Source organism: Triturus cristatus, chromosome 5_1 (genome assembly GCF_964204655.1).
Source record: "Triturus cristatus chromosome 5_1, aTriCri1.1, whole genome shotgun sequence".
NCBI classification, from domain to species: Eukaryota; Metazoa; Chordata; class Amphibia; order Caudata; family Salamandridae; genus Triturus; species Triturus cristatus.
Genome location: NC_140587.1, coordinates 657373357 through 657388396, shown reverse-complemented (window position 1 = coordinate 657388396; position 15040 = coordinate 657373357). Strand labels below are relative to the sequence as shown.

General features: G+C 41.8%; 1 protein-coding gene across 5 annotated transcripts in view; it reads right to left on the bottom strand.

The window, feature by feature from the left end:
* Positions 1–15040, bottom strand: part of LOC146831343 (regulator of G protein signaling 20-like) — a 434196-nt gene that overhangs the window by 120469 nt on the left and 298687 nt on the right. For all 5 annotated transcript variants that reach the window (XM_085605619.1, XM_085605620.1, XM_085605623.1 and 2 more), the window contains exon 2: positions 2802–2947. In XM_085605619.1, the coding sequence (XP_085461745.1) occupies positions 2802–2947 (146 nt within the window). The remainder of the gene's footprint in view (positions 1–2801; positions 2948–15040) is intronic.

Sequence of the window (15040 nt, the reverse complement as noted above, 5' to 3'; positions counted from 1 at the left end):
TGTCCAGAGAACATAAAGAACAATACATCACATTAACATTAACATATACATAGGGAAAATCACAAATCTCCCAGTGATCACATACACAAACATGAGACCTTGGAACCACAAATAATCAAAATGTCCCAAAAATGTTTTGTTTAGTGTACCCTTCTATCTTCTTTACATATTCCAAGGATAGCAGGCATAGGACATAGGAGAAGTTTCACACATGTTTGAGGGATCATTTATACTCCCTTCTAGTAGTTAATGTTTAATGAAAAACATTATTTTACAATTCCCTTGAGGAGATTTCCTTCACCCGATAGAACTGTTTGTAGCTCATAAATGCATACCCAGGTTCTGAGGCACACATGGTAACCCCATTATATTTAATGGTACTAGAGAAAATACAGCCTCTTAAAAAAATACTTCACTGTACCCCATAATTCATCTTCGTGTCACAGCGCAATTTGTTTGCATAGAATTAGAGTTGACTTATCAAAGTGTGCTATTGCAACTTATTACCAAAAATTGTTTTCTTTTTCAGGGAGAAGCCTGAATAGTTGGGGTCTGTTCAGCAGACAAATACTTAAATGTCCACATTACAACATTTTAAAAAAATGTATAAAAAAAGGCAAAAAGGATTGAATTCATACAAAGCATATTGTGCCAAACAAAAAGTACCGTTTTGAATCACCCTTTGTATTATTGCACTGCCCACTGTCTTGGATGACTGAATAACTATTATGCCCTATTTTTCCTTTAAATAGCTGTGTTTTGTCCGTTTGGATTTGTACATTTTAAATTAGGTGTACCCCTTTTTGTGTGCTGCCTTGTTTTGTGTACAGTTAAACAAGCCATAAGGAACAATCTCAATAAACTATTTTATGTAAAATGATCTTGTGTTTCCAAGAAGTTGTAGGACATGATAACAAGACACTTAGGGCCATATTATCTATGGGACGCACAGCACTTTTTGGTGTAGTGGTGCGCTGTTAAATGAGTGCCCGGGAGCAGACTTGGTTAGTACACCCTATTACAGTTAATGCTCCTAGGGCAACCGCAAGAGAGAACTCTGTGTTTGAAGTAGCAGGTCCACCTTTCACTTTAAAGGTGGTAATGCAGCCTGCATTTCAGAGGGAGGCAGACATCCCCTTCCAGGCAGGTGCAATGAGTAATTCCACCTGCCTGCAGGAGGATCTCTGGGGTCCAAGGATCCTCCATTTTCAAGTGTCACCCTCAGAGACACACTGACTGTGCACCACCTCCTTGTGGTCCATGGTCAGTGCGCCTCTTGACATCTCATTGGCATCTGTGACTGCATCTCTAATTAGGTGCCTGCACAGAGCACAATTTGCATGGGGCCATTACCCCATGCAAATGAGAGAACCCCACCCCCCCTCTTGGGAATAGGGCAGTGGTACTTGAGCACCTTGTGAGCGGTACTACTGAAAGGGCACACATTGGCAGCCTCTTCCTAAATGCCCCAGGGGTACAGAAATCAGACGAATGCAAAACATGCATGCTGAACCTTCAGGAAGCTCAGTGTAATAAAGTCTTTTGTAGGAATTCCCTGCAGACCCTTATATATTGTAAGTACTTGTCAAAGGTGCCAGTATTTATTGAGAATGGGAGTTAGATGCTTATTTTTCATATCTGTGTCTTATACTTAACACAGTTAACACAGTGAATAAATGACAGCCTCCCTCCCCCAAGTATTTTTCATCCAAATGTTTAGAATCGGGCATCTTTTGGAAAGTGAAATCTCAGTTTTGTTGTTAAACAGCTGGGGTCTTAGCAGCAAATCTATGATTAAAGAAAAAAAAAGTCATGACACTAAGGGGCAGATTTATCAATATTTCACTCAAATAGCTGCTTGAAAATGAGAGCATAAATGGGGCAAAGGTGTCTGCGTTACAAGCAGGATGTTTTTTTTGTAGAGAGGAACACATTCCTGCACAAAACAATCCCCTTAGTCTTTTTCCTCTTTCTATGTGTGCTGCAGAATGCAGCACACATAGAAAGAGGAAAAACTAGGAGAAATAAAGATATTTCCACTCGTTATACCTCACATGGGAAGGGGTAGCATTTTGCCGCATTACCAGGTCTACCACTCATGGTAAATCTGGGAATGTGCCAAAATCCACTTGTGAATGCGTGGGAATACCCACACTCCATCGATGGAAAGCCTCCTTGAGGCAGAGTAAAACAACCCATTACTTGCACTGTCTTGCATTACTCCATATTTACCAGGCACCTAAGAGCCAAGCAAAGTAGAATGCACCAGTTTGATATATCTGGCCCAAAGTGCCTGATGTATGGAATTTTCATTTGCAAAAAGTGGTAGTAAAAAATGCCCCGCCTGACTTATGTACTAAAAGGCCATTTCATAAAATTCCAAATCTTAGTGGGTCGCAATCTGACCTATCTTATCAATATTCATGAAGAAGTTCGCAAATTTCGACTCGCTATGACTGGATGTCATCACAAGAGTAGTGGCCTGCTGGGGTCATCAGACCATCATGTCTGTGATCGCATTTAAATAAAACAACTTCTTCTGTATTAAATACTTTTTTAAAACACCTGTTTTAGACCCCACTTTTGGCAGAAAGGTCCACCTGGTCATTCTCATTCTTTGCAGGAGCATTATTAAGGGGCCTGATCTCCCGTATGTATTCCATCGGGCTTTTATCGTGAAGCTGGATAAAGACAGTTTTTTAGGACTTCTTGAATGACACTTTATTTTTTTGGCTACCTTTTGTTGTCCCACAAAAGGGAGATCACACTTGCTACTGCAGCAAAGAGATGTTGACACTTACCATGAGCAGCTACAGCAGCAGCACCAGCAGAAGCAGCAGGCATTGGATCCACGGTTCAGGCCTTGCTGTGCCTGTGCAGAGCCACCTGTCTCTTGGTACGCTGACATCTGCCGCTTGCGCATCTCCATGCGTTCTGATCCCATGGGCTGCAAACAAGAATTACAGGTAAACGGGAATGAGTGGAGAAGTGCAGGATGTGGACAGAATACTGTAGTACTATACACATCTAAAAAAAAAATCACAAAAACTTTGCAGGCATTGTACAATCAGAAGAAGGAGGTCAAGTCCTTGGTAAAGAAATTGCGTGACACAGGAATCAGTCATAGGATGTTAATGGTGTTGGGGTACTATAAATTGTATACTTTTGTGTACTTAGGCTTTCTTGTAAATGGGAAAGGCACCAAGCTATTACACATGACGTAATACTGTATTTGTAATTTCAAATACCAAAGGTATTAGTAATACATTGATGCGGTATTACAAGGGGATTACAAGTGAATAAATAAAGTGGAAATCAGTGCTACCACAATGTTTTTTCCTATGCATCTGTAATTGTAAGACTTTCTGGGGACAATGGGGCTTATTTATGAGAGACTTGCGCTGCCAGAGTGTCACTTTTTTTGAAGCTCTGGTGGCGCAAGCCTCTCAATCATATCTAAGAGGTGACGCGTCATGCGTGGCTTTTGGCTTTGCGTGGCCTCATAGATATGGAGTGAGACAAAGCAGCTCAAGTCACTGCCTAGCCTTACCCTGCATCAAGGAGGCATTCCATGGTCTCTCCGTGGGATTTCACAAACAAAACCCATGGGTTTTGAAGCTGCTCCAGATTTACTTAACCATGTAAACCTAGGGCAGCGCCAAAACCTTACACCTCCCCAGAGCTGGCGTAACGAGGAGAAATATTTTTATTTCTCCTTGTTTTTTCCTCTTTCTAAGTGTGCTGCATTCTACAGCACATATAGAAAAAGAAAACCACCTCGTGGTATTGTTTTTGTGCAGAAAGGTGCCCCCTACTGCACACAAACAATCCTGCCTGCAACAGGGGGCATCCTTGCACCATGTGCAAATTGCATAGGTTAGCACCAGGCTGCAAATTGAGCTGCAGCGCAGTGGGAAAGGTCAGGAATGCACCGTATTTTAGAAATACGCTGCCCTTTCACATTGGTGTACGGCAGCAGTGCAAGACTTGCGGTGCTGCCCTCAGGGCCGTTTCTAGGTGTTTTATCTCCCTATCGTGAGCATTGAAAAATGCTGCCCCCTCCCTTTTACTACCATCACTCTCTCCCCCTGTCATCCAGGCTAGAAGAATTAATGCATTAGATATTCCCAAACTCATGTTTTTTGCTGCCCTCCCCCTTTTGCCGCCCTAGGCAGCCACCTAGTCTTGCCTAATGGTAGAAACGGCTCTGGCTGCCGTAAACCAAATCCTCATAAATGAGGCCCCAAGTGTGCTAGATTTGGCCTAGAGGATTCGTCCATGGAAAATACTGTAGCTTCATTCGATGTGGTAATATAGCGTGAGTCATCGGACTATTTTGTGCAGAAACTTTCTAAAAAAGCTGTGTTAAAAAGCCACAACGAGGTTCTTAGTGTGTTTTCACTAAAATAAAGACCTTTGTGAACAATCAACAATGGCTTTGGGCACAGTTGGGACCGTGAAAATGTTTTAAGTATGTAAATGTGAAAATCTTGTTTAGCCCATAAACTTAATGTTCCCCCTACACTAAGGGTGGGCGAGCCAACAAATTAAAAGGGAGAGCTGTGTTGTGGAGTCAGTGCCGAGTCAAGAGTCTGGCGTGGCTCTAAGAGGCAGAGGCATAACGATAATTGAGGGGGCCCCCCTGCAAGGTACGTGGAAGGGCCCCCTCCGGACTCTATCAGGAGCTACCCAGCCGAAGTGCAGTGCTGAGGGGGCCCCCTGGAGCTTGGGGGCCCCCCCCACTGTGGGGGATGCGGGGGGTCTGTGTTACGCCCCTGCTAAGAGGCCGTGCACTAGTCGAGCCTTGAAAATATTTGGCATGCAAATCAAGCAGCAAATATCATGAAGAGTTATGATAAAGTCTCTTCAAATTTAAAAAAAATGTATTTCTTTAACAGTCTGAAGCCTTCCAACTTTGCACTTCAGATTGTATCACTGTATTGAGAGGCATTTATCGACAGTGATAGTAATAGATTTAAAACACGAACTTAAACACATCTGTGCCCTCCCCAATCACGAGTCATTGCCACTAGTGAACTAAGAGGCAGGTTATTTGTCATATGTACCCTATATGTGACCTAGATTCTTATTATGCATAAAACAACATTATAGTAAATTAAATCAAACACAAGAGATGATTTGTACAGCTCACATCCTAAACTCAGGTGTTAGTAGGTGCTCTTATATGTGATAATGAAGAAAGAGGGGACTCAGTGAAATAAAATATTTGCCTTGGTTCACACAAGTTGGACAAGTGGGGAAGCCAGGATTCATCCCAGATTGTCTAGTTTTGCATTGTACAATTAAAAATACTGGATGCGTTATGTCTATCTCGGTTCTTTTTTTACATACACTGTCAATGCTTTGTTTCCGATTCTTTGTGCACGCGGATAGTGTGGATGGCTGGCAAAAGCTACATGAAAGCTCAACCTTTTTCATCTCCAAGGGGACCTCGAGGAAAGCTAGAGCCAGGTATCTAGCTTTAGCTGTAAGTGGCTAACCTACATCTACGCTGCACTTATCTGTGTACAGAAGAAAAGGTGAATGCAAAGACACTGGAATCTCTGCTAGGAAATCCCAGATCCTCACTCACAAAATCAGAATATGTGCACATTGAATTTACGTCTGTAAAAGGTTTACAAGACGTGCAGAGTTATGAGCATTCAGTCAGTCAATCATAAATACTTTATTCGGTAATTAAAAAACATAAAAGTGCAAAATACATAAAACATAGCAAGGTAAAACCATCTTCTTTAGTAACGTTCAGTAATCAATAATAATAATCAGCACCCCGTATTTGAACAAATCATTCCATTTTAAAACAGCTCCCATTATACAATCCATATCATTTTATAAGAAACATACAAAATATCTCAATATTAGCAGGCATACATGGGAACATGGCTCATGGAAATGGGGTTTCCAGTGAGAGTGCCACAGGAGTGGCCAGAGCAAATGGGTTGAACATACACAAAATAGTAACTTTATGGAATTCTTCAATAACCTTCCCATACATCTTGCATGCTTAAGGTTGCACATGATGGCAAGGCACACGTTGTGTAGGAAATGTGGCAAATTAAGGCTAACACCCGGATTATGAGGAGAAAAATAGAAAGCAAAATTGTGCAAATAAACCTTTACATAACTTTCTGTTTGCATTCTGTGTTCCATACGGATAATCCACCCTACTATTAGCCTTAAGGGAACATGTTTATGCATGAAAATAGAATATGATTGTAGGCCTTCATGGCCTTTTATGACTTGGGAAAATTCTATAGGTATCAGTAATGTATAGATGCAAGTCAAAGCATCAGGCATACATGTTTTCCAGTGAATTGGTCAAAATGACAACACCAGCGGGAGAAGAAACCTGAAGAGACAGGGAAGCCAATTAAGTGACTTCCATGGAGATTTCACAAAGGGACAAAGAGCATATTCGTTTTTGTTCAGGGTCCTTGAACGGCATCTGCTCTTCTCCCATTGTTAGCCTTTTATAATTTAGGACCACTATTATTTCCTGCTCAGCAGGTAGAGTAATTATTTATTGGAAAGTGGTACCAAATAAATTTATTGTCTACGTTTTAGATGGTGTTTTATGTTTTTAGATAAGGAGGGTATCTTGAAAATCTAGGTTTATGGAGAAAACACAGCATGTAGCAATCTAAGAAAACCATTGTAGAAATGAGTGTTTGTGCCTGCGTGTGGATATCCCTTTATTTAATCCGCCAGCATGGGGAACTGCTAGGATAAGTAAGTCTACCAATGGGATGGAAAAGAGGGTATTATGGTGTGTGGGGAGTGAACAAGTTAAATGCAATTAACACCCACAAACATATAGGTTTATGAATCATCCCAAACAAAGTGGTTTGTCATGTGCAACTAGTGAAAAATAACTTTTTGCTGGTTGTTTGTCACATAAACTACTCATAGAAAGAGATGAGTAAGTGCATCTCCAGGGTGGGAAAGACTATGAAACACCCTCACATTCCATTGAGGTGTAGCATAGAAGACTTCTCCACAAGAAATAATATTTTTGGTTTGGAGGAAAGAGTAAAATGTAAGAGATGTTCAAATGTGCATTTTCTGTAGGGGTGTGTTACACATTAGGTGCACTGTGCTGGTCTGCTCCATGGTGCAACTTTAACTGGATGTGGCGAGTGATTATGGGAAAAGTTTGCCCTATCACAACAAATGTTCTGTTCCCAGTCCATTATCAAACCCAATCCTGCACTGGGGATAGCACATAAGTATAAATCCAACCGACTGTTTCAACGCACCGACCCACCTTCCACTGCAGGCAGAAGATCTGGCCTCAGTTTCAAGGACATCACAGTATTTGGATGCCTGGGGGAGCCCCAGAATAAGGGCGCCAGTTTTCATACTTCTGCACCCACCTTTGCGAAAAGGCGTGGGAGCACATTCAAAAGTTGCCTATTGCATGGAGAAACGCCTCAATGGAAGTAAGGGAATGCCTCTTTGTCGTCCACATATTTGCAGCAACTCAATTCATATTACAGAAGGTATCACTTAAGCATCTGCAGCCCCTGCTGTAATACCAAAGTGCCCTGGAGTGGCAAACAAAAGCAAATTCCCACTGCATCCTCAGGACACTCAGGACAATATGGCCCTAGATGTACTCCAGATAATGGGCCACCAGGAGGGTAATCTCCATGAGTAATAATGCAGTAGTAGGATTATGGCAATCTATGACTTGAATTACATCTCATTGTATATTCCGGGGATCTCTTTTAATAGGTAAATTGCTAGAAATCCACCTAAATCTAAGCTGTAAATTAAGGATGCACAGATATGTGACTTAAAAAACAAATGTGAACCTTATTCAAAACGTCTAAAATACCTTATGGAAATGATAATCATAACAAATATCACATACATTTCAAAATATTTACTTTAATAAAAAAGTGTAAGTGATTCCAAAAGATTGATAGCAACAATAACCTATTCGTATACACTGTTTTATACCACACTGACCTTTCTACACACTGTGCATCCATATCCTGCAATAACATTACATACCAGGAGCAATTGTTCAAATCACTGAGCTATAGCTAAAGAATATGTCAGACAAATGTCCAAGTACCTTAAGTCCACTGTCACTAATTTTAAAATTGTAAATTGTTGTACAAGAACCTACTTGGACAAACCAACTAGAAAAGAAGTGTGAGACTGGATTCACAATCTGACCAGAGTAATGACCCTTTAGATCCACATCAGGGTTTTCCTGTCTTCCACAATTTCACTAATCAACATGGCCAACCAATGAGGTTTCTATTTGGTTACAACTGTGAACTTGTTTTATTAGTGTTTTCTTGAACACTTAGGGCCTTATTACGATGCGGCTCGGAGAGCCTCTGACCACAGGTCGGAGGCTTTCTGAGCCTCATCGTGGTTTCAGTTCCGACCGCCGTATTACAATGCAGGCGGTCAAAACTGAAACCGACTGGTCTTTCCTGCTGGATTCTGATTGCCTCAAGGAGCCCGTCGGCCAGTCAGAGACCAGCACGTAATCCCCATGGACAGCATTTCCGCCGTTGGGATTACGATCCTCGGTTTGAGTCCTTCTAATTCCAATAAGAAACCTTCAACTGCAAAACGACTATTAAGGTGTTGATATATGTTTTGTAGAACCGAATTTGCTTAAGAGAACAATGCAGGTCTATGCACTATGCCAATATTATCTAGAGCATGGACACTGAAATCTAAGGAATGCTTATTGTGACTGAAGATACTTTGCAGTTGTTTGGGTGTAGTTTTGGTGTGTTGTCATCACCCAAGCGCCTGCCTTAAATTCTTAATTATCCACAACAAAGTGAAATGTTTATCCAGCAGCTCCATCACCTGAAGAACAACCAGTTATACTCAGGGTACATTTTGCTGAAAGCCTGTTTGGAGAAGAGATTGAAGAACTGTCAGTGTTGTTGTGCCTCCGAATGTCAAATTGCTTCAGAAAAAATGAGTAATACAAAATAATAGTCCCTATACTAAACAAGCATTGGCATAGCCAGTAGGTCTCGCCTTTGGGACCTTATAAGTATTTAGCCATGCAACAGTTGCATAACTAAATACTTATAAGGTCCCAAAAGCGAGACCTATTGGCTATGCAAAGCGGCCGCGAAACCGAAAGTAATCGCGGTAAAGCGTGGCGCGCGCGCCCGCGCACATGCACTGTGGCTCTAAGCTGGCCTGGTACACTTTTTGGAGCCCACTCAATAAGTCTTGCCAGACCAGCGCATGCGCTGGGTCAGGCGAGACCTAAAAAGGCAACAATACTACTAACCAAATGGTTATTTATACCGAAAAACAAGGTCCATTTTTACACGTGATTCTCGTGTTTGGTTATATCTAGAGTCCTGATGAAGATTCTGTTATTTCCTTAGGGATCGAAACGAAGAGTGAAATCGCGGACCCTTATCTATATTGTTGATTAGCCAATAATGGGCTGTGCAGTTCTTGGTTTTAGATATGCACTTTTCATCACTATTGTCACGTGTGTTCTACCGTTACGAGAGAACTGAGCATGTTTTTTTCACTCACACCCACTGCGTAGCTATACAATGCTTTTATAAAGAAACATTTTCTAGGTTATTGTTTCGAATCCATAGCCGTTTGGTTGGTGGCATTGTTGCATTCATATGTCATGGGGCCATTGTTTTATATAGCAGGATTTTACCCAAGGTCCCTGACGACTCTTGTGTTCCCTTGTTATGTAGAAATATCGGGAAAATTGAGGGCACAGTCATGCGAACAATGTGAAAAACCAAATCTTCAAAAAACAGGTAGAGCTGAGGGTGTCCGTATCATTCCAGGGTTTGATGAAGGACACTCAAGAACCAGCATTGAGGACAAGAAGACAACTGCTATGAAAAAGATGTTACAAAGAAGTTGTTATGACAGTGGAATACTAAAGCAGTAGGAACAAATGTCCACAGCGAATTAATAAAAATAGATATATTGGATTCTGCAGAAAAATTACATTTGCATGGAGATAGTACGTGGCTCTAACACGTTTGTGGAAGTGTTCGTAACGCAAAAATTCTGGCAGTGTAATGCACAATCTGTTGATCCACCAGTCACAAAATTATCCTAAAGTTAATTCACTGTGTGTCAGTGGGAAGAAGTCATGCTCGTAGAAAAGGAATATGATGGAAAGATGTTTCTTTATGGTACAAATAGTTATTTCTCCAAAGGATTTAGGACGAATTAGATTAAAGTTTGTTCTTGTCCTTGTATGTAACAGAGCTTTTCAGGTAACACCTTATTTCCTTCGATTCAACCTTGTCAAGGTGAATTAAATTTCCGTAACAATTATGCATTTGAATTCTTTATTTCTGACAGTTATTTGCTTATTACAGCTCTATTGAATAGCTTGTGTTTAAAGAAATTACTGACAACAATATGAGCACGGTATGTCTTGCTCCCTTACCAAAGCAGATCATTTCCCCTATGCCACTCAACCATTGTTTCAACCATTGTTGAACAAAGGTTCGGTGAAGAAGCGTATCCTGTTGTTTCATTGCCATAATATGTTACCAGAACTGTTATTGTCTGCTGTGAAGCTCAAGTTAAAAAATACTCAGCTTGTATGTGCCACACATGGGTGCATCAGTTGCCTCGTCATTGAATCCCCTATCTTGCCTGGTTTTTTTTCTGTGGTCTTCTGCCATGTTTTTACTTCAAAGTAACATTGCTGATGTGAGACAGCAGGTGAATAAAACGACTAACTGCTGTAGGCTTGGACTTGTGGAAAGCCTATGGGGATTGAGGAAATATGAATTTTGTGATCAGTTATGTCCCCTATCGTAGACCCCAACGGCTCCATGTGCATGCTATAAGTACATGTATGTTCCCTCCAGTTCCAGTTTTGAAGACGCAAATACATGTGCGTCCACCGTCAACATGTCCTCTTTCAGATTCGCCATGAATGGGTCAGATATTCCATTCCTAAGTATGAAAGGCCACCGACTTTATGTGGTTCACTTTCCACATTTTACAGATTCAGGCGAGTAGGCCCTGAATTCTGTCATCAAGCCTTTTCCTGCCTTCTGCCTCTGAAAGCTCCAGTCTGAGCCTGCATCTGTATCCATGAACTTTGTCCTACTCCCTGCGCGGCTAACGGTGCCTGATCCAGCCTGTTGCCTGCCAAGAACTGTATTTCACCTTCAAGATTATCTGCTCCGCTCCTCATCCGATGCATTCCTGTCTAGTAGTTTAGGTAAACATTCCTCCAGCTACCGTGCAAAGGGCCAGGCCTCGCTGTCCACATGCAAGTAATTCATAGCCCCGTTACCATGGAATATTCCTACCCCCTCGCATTTCATGTAGACATTTAGACGCTTGTACACGCACTAACAGTCAGTATAGAATAGATTCTATCCTAGAGACCTTTCCTTTTGGATAACACAGTTCTTTAAACATAGGATATTAGATATGATTTGGGATTAGGTTGACATGACCCCCAGACTTCTGTCTCCACATGTAGAGCTAAATGTCAAGTCCCCTTCACCCTCTAGTTGCACGTCAATCACACGTCATGCGGCTGCGCACGCATCTCTGCCAAATATTTCTGCTGACATTGCAGGATTCTTTTATGGATCCACCCACTTGTGACATCATGTATAATGACGTTTATTAAATTACGCCCATATGTCCGCCTCTATTAGTTACGTATGCACATTTTATCTGTATTATCAGCTGTTACGCCTCTTGCATCTGTTTCACTGTAATGCATTTCCTATAAAACTAATTATCTGTCAATAATGTATGCCCTTCCTTCCTGAACTTTCGTGGTGATGGAATAGAAGCCTGCAATTCGAATTGCATTCCTTTGTATAGGAATAAAGCCTTTTAGAACCTCTAATACCACGGATTCTGCCTCTTATATTTACTGAGTTATTCTTACTAGACTTTACCGCATAAAAAATAGTACCGGTAATGAAATATTTACCACATAAATTGGCGCCCGAATAGGGACACTTTCTCATCTCACGCGCCGGAGGTGCGTTGCAGGCCCGGTCCCCTGCCACAGCTGAACGGACAAAAACGCGTACCTGCAGGATTTCCTGTATCTCCCTCCGGCCAAGCGGGGGCGACTGAGGCTGCGATCAACACCCAGACGAGGCGGTGAGAAGTGCGAAGTATCCCGACCAGAGCATAGCTGAGAGAGCAAGATCCGAGGTATACAGAGGCCCACCAGGTTCTGAAGTTCCGAGTCCAATCAAGTCGAGTCCAGTCCGGTCCAGTTTCAGTTCCGTTCCGAGGCCTTCCGTTCCGAGCTACCCGGTGAGTACCATTACCGGGGAGGCATTTAACGTGCACATAGTCTGTGCCGGTCAAGACGGGTTTGGGTACACAAATCCGGTCTGCACTGTTTCAGCAGTGTATCTGTACTGTTTAGCAGTATATCTAGTATGTCTTGCATATAAATAAGTATTATCTAGTGTCAGTATTATGTCAGTAACTAGTTTTCTATTAGTTATCATCATTCATTAAACTGTTAAGTGTTAAATGTTTTAATACGTTCTATATATTGTGGTGTGAATGACTGTTCATTATTGTGTTCCTTGTATAAAGTGTGTTCTAGTAATAAGGTCTAAAAATGCCGCTCTTTTCGAAACTAAGACAGATCAAAACCAGAAAAGGGGTACTCGAAGAAGCTGTTCCCATTCCACCTAGGGACACTCCAGGATACTTTATGTATCATAATCATGGCCTAGATGCCGTATTATTTCTTGATTTATGGGTGGACTACACCAAGGATTTGCCAGAAAATCAGAGATGGCCCGCAGCGGGGACCTGGGATGCAGATTGCATCATGAGAGTAGAAGAAGAATTATGGAAAAAGAAAGCCAGACAGTCACAGAAAGATGCCATTGAATTATGGCGTAAAGAATCATATAGACGTACAGAAAAAGCGCTCAGACAGGAAGAGAAAGGTAGAGAGAATTCAAATAAAACTCGAGAAAATCTATTACTTGAGGAAGGTACCCGAGTAAACTCAGAACAAGTAGATAGACAAAGAAACACTCTTATGAATGGTATGTATCCTCTTCTGGCCGAAGGGTTACCTAAGGCTACCCCAGAAATACCAAAAAACTTAACTCCTCCATTGCTCCCGATAAAAGCACATCCCAAAACACATCCCAAAACAGCAAAGGACGTTTTCCTTTCCTCCTATTTAGATGACGTAGCTCCCGAGTATGCTAATGCCATACCACACACACCGCTTGCCGATGGTGTTCAACACCAAGAGCATCCGTCTGTATCCCCGCAACTACAAACTCCTACACAAGTTCCCACAGGTCCGTCCGTTTCTACAGTTTTTCCCGCATCTACAATCTCTATCCTACGTCCAACGAATCCTTTCGTGCCTAGCGCCTCAGATGGTGCTACAGGAGGTACGACAGACATGTTTGCCACCCCGCCGCGAAATAAACAGACCCTTAGAGATTTAGCACTCCAACGTACACCCCAATTAGCGACATCCGACATGTTTAAAGAACAGCTTGTGGATTGTAGATACGATCCAGTGCCAGGTAGACAGGACAAATTGCTCATATCATCACTACGTATACGACGAGCTACATTATATTTAATGACGATACCAGGAATGGTTGAACACCTAGACGATATATATCGCTTTGTCCAAACAGGGCGAGGTCCAGAAAGTATTAACGAAGCTATGGAATACCAGAAAGTGGATGTACAAAGACAACTACTACGCTTTTTCATAAATTGCGTGATTAGGAACGAAGACAGGCCTGGGGCAGATCACGATACCATGCAAAGACTTGCCAAATGGGGTCAGAAAATATCAGAAGAGAAACATGATAGACAGGCGTGTATAATCGCCATGTGTCGAAAGATCCGCAAGGAAGTAGAACGAATACATAAAGAAAGACGAGAAACAGACAGAGTAGAATCAGAAGAAGAGGAGGAGCAAGAATCAGAACAATTAGAAACGATAGCTTATGTAGGTAGAGGAAGACCCCATAATAATACTAGAGGTTTTAAGGACCCGATACGTCCGATACGTCCAGAATATAATCAACATTTTCAAACCCCTATGTTAAATACAAAGTCCCCCGAACACCTATTCCAAGCCGCTGATAAATTACTCCGAGATCAAAGGGGGTACCATATGCTCGATTCCATGGACGAACAAGAATTAGCTAGGTCAGCAGTACAATGGGCTGACAGTCCCAGCGAATACAATGATGATGTACTTGCACACACGTTTCTGAATCTTGACCCATACGAACAGCGTTTAGCTATTATATACATGATTCAACACCTCCTTATATTATATAAAAGCCAACACTCCGATCCAGGACCCTTACCTGACATATTGACAGAACTACTCACGAATATATGGAGAGGGTCAGGTACTGATTTGATTAAAGAAATTCTAGAATTCCGAAACCAATATTTAACTTTCGTATGCCCAGAACACGTTCCAGTTCCCATCATGGGAAGAAAAATGTATCACATAGATAGACAGAACCCGTTACGCGAAGTACACCCAATCAGAGGTGACGGTAATAACTTTACACGCGTAATGGCAGGGTTGGATGGGAATGAAGGAAAATGGCGCTCAAGCGTGTGCACTAAGGGTATCACTATGCGAAAGTAAGTTTAGGTGCTGCCAGGTCAGGGATACCAACCCAAAGGATCCCTGCGATTAAGTGGGAGAACCCACTTGAATAAATAGCAAACAAAGTCCTGCGCACGCAATCAGGGTAACGCTATTGATAGCATATAAAACGAAATGAACAATACTCGGAGACTCTGGTTTCTTGAAAGAAAAACATCAACATCAATGACATTTCTTAGAGTGGTGTTCTTTATATGTAACAAAGTCTGACCAATACATGGTGCAAGAACATTCAGCCGACACGTGTTTCGTCACACTGTGTTTAGCTATGACTCTTCAGGGCTGTAATAGTGTACGAGAACGCGGCTTCAGAAAATACTGTGCTGTATAAAATTATACCGTATCAGATGTGGTCAGGTGAGCGGCGAG